General features: G+C 36.6%; 1 protein-coding gene across 7 annotated transcripts in view; it reads left to right on the top strand.

The window, feature by feature from the left end:
- The window catches only part of LOC144471527 (A disintegrin and metalloproteinase with thrombospondin motifs 15), a 151,939-nt gene that overhangs the window by 99,935 nt on the left and 45,665 nt on the right, over positions 1-6,339 (top strand). For all 7 annotated transcript variants that reach the window (XM_078183705.1, XM_078183668.1, XM_078183660.1 and 4 more), the window contains exon 6: positions 3,048-3,219. In XM_078183705.1, the coding sequence (XP_078039831.1) occupies positions 3,048-3,219 (172 nt within the window). The remainder of the gene's footprint in view (positions 1-3,047; positions 3,220-6,339) is intronic.

Raw genomic sequence — 6,339 nt, 5'->3', positions numbered from 1 at the left:
TCATTGCACAAGCTGATAAGATATTGAGATAAAACAGCAGAGTTTTTAAAAAAAAACGCGAAAAAATACTAAATAGAAAGACCATACATTGACATGATAAAATAGGGTAGATTAAAAACGTATAGAAAAAGAAAAGATGTTGTTATATAGAAATTAATGATTTTATTACATTAATAGATAAACATAATTAGAAAACTAGATCATTAATTTATATATAACGCTTTCCTTTTCCTACACGTTTTGAACCCCTTGCCGTATTTTGACAAGTCTGGCTCGTCATAGAGATTTCTATTAATATCGTGTCAAGTATAAATGTTATTCCGTCCTTTTATGCCGGAATAAAATTCTGTTCTCTTGGTCAGTATTTAACCATTTGAGTAAACATAGACAAACAAAATAAATATTTTTCCTTTTCCATCTAAGAAATTATTACGATAGAAAAAGTGCTCATCCTTGTAACTATGAAGAAAGTAATACGGCAAGGGGTTAATCCGAAAATTGGGATCCTGCGAAAATATTGACCTTACAAGAACTCGAGCAACTATGAATATTCTGATCAGATTGCGCAAACAATAAATGGTACACGCGATATGCCAATAACTTTTCATCAAAAGCGTTGAAAACTAATTTGACGGCAAAAAAAGTATTCGGTTTAGTAAATGGACTGTTGAAAGTGTAATTTCGACTGTAAACGAGCATAACCGAGAGCAGCCGTATGAAAATTGGAATTTACAGCAGTCTATGCGGTTATGGGTAATGTATTCAACGGGGCCAGTTTTAATCGATTATTTTCACTTGATTTACACGGGTTCGTCTGTTCCGCTGGTTTGCCCTCACACGGAATTTACGTGGGTGGTATATATTTAGCGGGGGCGTCCCGTGTAGCTGGTGTGTTTCACATTCAAATCGAGGAAGTTATGTCAGGACAGCGCTGCATGTATAAATAAATCGTAACCAATGCGATAACTAATCCGCGAAACGTTTCGCGTCTCCACGCCTTTCTACCGTCGATTTAATAACACTGTCCAAGCGGAATTGAATTTTTCTTTCGTGTTCCCGTAATCGGTGAACCATTTTTCTTAAACTTTAATTGCGAAACCCAATTTTCTACGTCTTCCTCAATTTCCGAACAATTTAACACTTTATCGACCGGTCATCCGGTCGTAAAAATGTTCGCTTCGATTTTGATTTTATTTACCTAAATAATCGCGAAAAGTATTTAATATTTAAAAACTTGTATAATAATGTTGAAGCTTGTAGTAAAATTTAACACATTTATCTCAATAATAAGTAACAAATTAAGGGTTACTATGGCAACCGATTCACAGGCTATCGGTCGGTAAAATGTTAATTTGGAAATAGTAGATGGAATGATAAACTTCGAGAGCTTTTTCTGCTTTAATTGTGAAAACTATACGACTGGAGAATGATTACGTAGAATGATTCTATAGTGATTCTTCAGCGATCTACACATTTATTTTTGGCAATAAAATTCTGTGAGAAGGGCTTAACCATGTATACTACGCGATAGAGCGTATCTTCTCGCTGTGGAAGTCGTTGAAAAAACTAAGAATGCAAATCTCGTTCTCGATTGAGAAAATAAAATGACCGAGGGTGTCAGGCGGCGCTGATTACGAAACGTAAAATCAGTGTTGAACGGTGTAATCGAGTGATCAGAAAATTCTTCGGCTACCTGGGGAACCGTATCGCCGTGCGATATCTGTGCGAAGTGTTTCATAAAACGTTATTTCGATGTATGAAAATAATTAAAATATAGCACTTCGTACGCGATTTCCCCCTGCAGGAATGTAAATGCTGCGGCGGAAATTCGAACGGCTCTTTGTATAATACCATATGAATATTTTCAAATGGCAATAACATAAATAAGTATTTATGTGACTGCGCAATTTATTGTAATTGAGCGGCTTCATAAATGTTTCTAATAATATCCTTCGCCGTTTACAATCGTGAACGGCATTTCTATGATAATTTCATAAATCACGCCGATCTAGTGCCAACTTTAATAACATTTAACACACCTGCTTATATCATTCTTCCGAATTTTGATGCATAAAATGTTAGAAATTTTTAATTCAAATTTTTCTTCCTCAATCCAAAGTTCTTCCGAAATCTTAAACAATTCTATAGACTCCCCAAGCACGGCAGTATAATTTTTAACATTATTAAATTTGTAATGCTTTAGTCGATTAAACTACATAAATATAAGTTCGCATTGGATCAAATCAAAAATTTAAATTACGTATAAATTACATCGCATTTAAATTAAACATATGTATAACAGCATAAATCAGTAGTATCGCCATTTTATTTTTATGTACTAATATTTCATGCTCTGCGTCATCTAAAAGTGCGAAATAATTTTACCAGATTTCAAAATTAGTTTTTATGTTGATATAATCAGCGCAACAAGGTCAAAATCTCGAGAATGAAAGAAAGTTGAAAGTGCAAGTGAAAATTTATAAATTTTTCGAAAATTCTATAATATTCTGTGAAATCTTACTTTAACCACTTGGCGTACTTTGACGAGTCCGACACGTGATATAAATTAAAATTAAATAAATTATTGAGTACGAATATTATTCTATTCTTTAAAACTCTTATGAAATTCTAATCTTTCAAGCACGTAATAAACATTAATGTTCTGTCCCTTCGAAAAATTCCTAATCACAGTAACTGTAAAGAAAAGTGGTACGTCAAGGGGTTAATTACTTACGTAATTTCATAGAATCTTACAGAATTCTTATGAAATTTCGAGACAAAAACAAAATCGCTATTTTTACGAAATAGCGTAAGAAAAGAAAAACTTGCCCGGAAATTTATCAATGACAGCAGATTTAGAAACAAATGCGGATTGCATTGAAAACACAGTGGTCAAAAAATTCCGCACACAATCCGTTGGGAGTTTCGTGGTCCGGTAGCCGGGAGTCGAAATGTTCGTCAGTAGGTAGCGGCGCGTCTCGTTGAGGAGCTAAAGGTCAATCATGGCGGGGTGACTCACCAAATTTTTGGCATACTTTTTCTTCCAGACGGGCCACGTGAGAACGTCGACGGGAAGCTACATGATTAACCCGGCGGAGCCGTGGCGGGGGAACGACAAAGATTCCCGAGAGTTTTCGCTGCAGCACGCGATCCAAAGGGATGCCAACCACTTGTACGGCGCCGATGACAGCTCCAACAGCAACAATTGCGGCGTAATCGGTGAGTAAAATCAATCTAAACGCATCGCTTGTCGATACCAGCCGACACTTTTCCAAAATCTACGTTTTTTTTTTTTGCTAAGAAAGAAGAGATTTGAGAAGTACAATTCCAATATCACTCGTTAAACAATCAATTCCAATAAGGAGCAAAATCAAATAATTCATTTTCGAATTATTAGACAAAAGAATATTTCAAAGCTTCATTGCGCTGTTTTATAGTCATTTAAAAACGATGCGTTGTCAGTAATATTTCTCTATCCATTTATTTTACTGCTGCATCAGGAATTGACTTTTACCAATAAATCCTTTATCGGCGATTGCAAAGCATTAATTATAAAAGGTAAGAATACCTCATTTAATTTCTGTTTGTTGCCGTAGAAAATTGTTAAATTACTTATTTTATTCCAGTAAAATTAGAGCTAATTTCACTTAATTTATTCTGTACATATTTTTCTTTGTTAAAAATATTGTACAATTATTCTTGCATATATGTATACATAAATCTTGCATGCATATATGGCGAACAGTTTATCGACGAATAATGCACAAAGTATATAACATAACATATCAAGCCGTTAATTAATTTAACTAACGCCGTTAACTAATTTAACATAACATATTAAGCCATATGTTATTTTAAGCCGCACTTCAATACCCAAATTATCGTCTCCATTTCAATTTGACGCTTCTTCCGTTAACGAACTGTTTTATAACCGTATTTCAAATTGTAAATTATACATTTAACCGGATCACAAATTAGCTTATTTTATCGACATTGGAGTGAATTAGAATGAAATCATTCATTCTTTTGGTTCCACAAGAATCGTCCGTAGAAAAATTTGTCCCCGATCGTCTCTGCGCTTATACAACTAATAAATAATTGTACACGCGAGCATCGTCTTGGCCCGGGGGACTTAATGGGCTGGCAAAAAGCAAAACGTACAAGATGTCAAAGCTTTCGCCGTAGCAAGAGGGGCTACACGTTCCCGGCTCGCATACCCAAAATCCTTGAAGACGGGTTTCGGGCCGAGTGAGGTCCCGCGCCGAAAACGTATTAATAATGCATGCGCTCTCGGCCCATACACATTAGGTGCACAGATGTACACGTGCACCGGGCGCACCGTGTAGTACTACAAATGCCCAGGCCCCCGGGACTTCGATACGATACGTATCGTTTTATTCATGACCGTCCCGTTCAGCCGCCACCGTGTCGTACGGCGAAAGTTCATTCGGGCTAACGTAAGATTCACGGACAATAAATCTGGCACCGGGAGCTTTTTCTCGGCCCGCGACCGGTTTCACCGTATCGATTAAATTCCGTTATTAAGGCATCGCATTGTCGGCCGTGTAAATCACCGGCTCTTTAGCAATTATTTCGTTGAAATTCCCGCGCGCACTTCTCGTCCTTATTTATACGGATTTCTCTTTCGACGGGCACAGCTCGGTACGCGATCCAACCGTTGCAATATGGCGGCGAACGAAAATGTGCTTTTCAAATTTTTGTCGAACCCTTAAATCGCGCGACTTCGCAGCAGTTTTTACATCGAAGGGTGTCGCGCTGAAAGTAATTACGATAAGCGCTTACGCGGTGAACAGATTTGCATGGATTCGTAGTGTTTATATAGAAAAATGTTTTCTTGTAGCTCAAAGATTTATTCGCAAAACTTTCAACGTTGCTTAATATGAGATCTATTTCTTCAAGAACTGATAGCTCTTGAATGAGAGTATTTTTATTGAAATTCAATACTCGTTTTATGAGCAAGATGCACAGAATGTACAAGTGTGCGTATTGAATGTAAAACCACTTCATAAATTATACACTTTCCCTTATTCGTAAAATGTTTTTATAAAAATGGAGAAAATTGCGCTACTTAAAGGATGAACAAGTATATTTAACTAACAAACCTATCGTTCCTTAGTTGAGTCTGTAATTTACGTTACACTTGAGTTTTTCTACGGATACCATCGTTTTCATTTATCCACGATTCCCTGTTATCATTATACCATATAAAAAGCAAATGGTCATGTTATACTATTATAGTCGTATCAGTACTAAAAAAAATTCCTCGGAGTACCTCCACGTGCGACGTTAAAAGTAGGCATTTTTAAATTGTCGACGAGGTTGCACCATCCCCAATGGAACCGTAATTGCCACTTGGCCAACGTGAATTGATGTTTATTAATCGGGTAAATTGATTTTTTCCGGAACTTCGTAACAACTATTAAATGAATGAAGAGATCTGATCCGACCGACCTCCCCCCCCAGAATGAAGATTTCTCGCTGACAAATGCTTTCATCTGCTTAGAGAATCACCACTTTAATTGACGGTTCAGAATCTTTTAGTTCCATTATCCTGTCCCGACGAAGCTATGCCCTTTCCGAGCCCCGGGGCCAAGCTCGCGCGTATGAGTTTAGAGAACGTTCACCCTTCGCTAACGAAAACGGTTGGCAGTCCTTTGAACGCGATCATGGATCTCCGAGGATTTTAGCACTCTTCAAGAAATTCACTATTTGACAAGAAACGTTCTATCATTCGTGTTACTTCCAAGTGTGTAGCTTTAATTCGAAAGTTGATGACAATAACTTTCGCTGTACCAGTTTCGGTTTGATAATTAGTCACCAATGAATATACCAAGATCAAATAATATATAAGATATAAAATAATGCGATATTAAAATTAAATTAAATTAAGGAGAATTAAATTAAAAGCAGGTCTTTCGTCAAATCAGGAAATTCACACGTTCTCTTTCAGCGTCAATCCTCAACGATCGTCCAACATTCATTGCGCGTATCTTTTGCAAAATTGCTCGTCTGCTTCCGGTCTCTCTCTATCTCTCTCACACATATTCATTCCTTTTCGCTTTCTTTTAATTTCTTTCATACACATTCACACTCATTCGTCTCATTCTACATACATCCATCTCCACACAATCTCATTGTACTACAATAATGTATAATACTAAGTTATTATACAAAAAGACAGATGTGATCGTTCCAAGCTCGCAACTTTATTACAAGAGAAATGCACCAATTACGTAGTATGGAAATATCAGCCTCGGTGTGTGCGAAAATTAAATAAACTGTCTACAGCCGTTTAAATCTCGAATAAATGTTTCGGGT

Source organism: Augochlora pura, chromosome 1 (genome assembly GCF_028453695.1).
Source record: "Augochlora pura isolate Apur16 chromosome 1, APUR_v2.2.1, whole genome shotgun sequence".
Taxonomy (NCBI): Eukaryota; Metazoa; Arthropoda; class Insecta; order Hymenoptera; family Halictidae; genus Augochlora; species Augochlora pura.
Note: the sequence above shows the minus strand (reverse complement) of the source record. Positions and strands in the feature narration are given on the sequence as shown.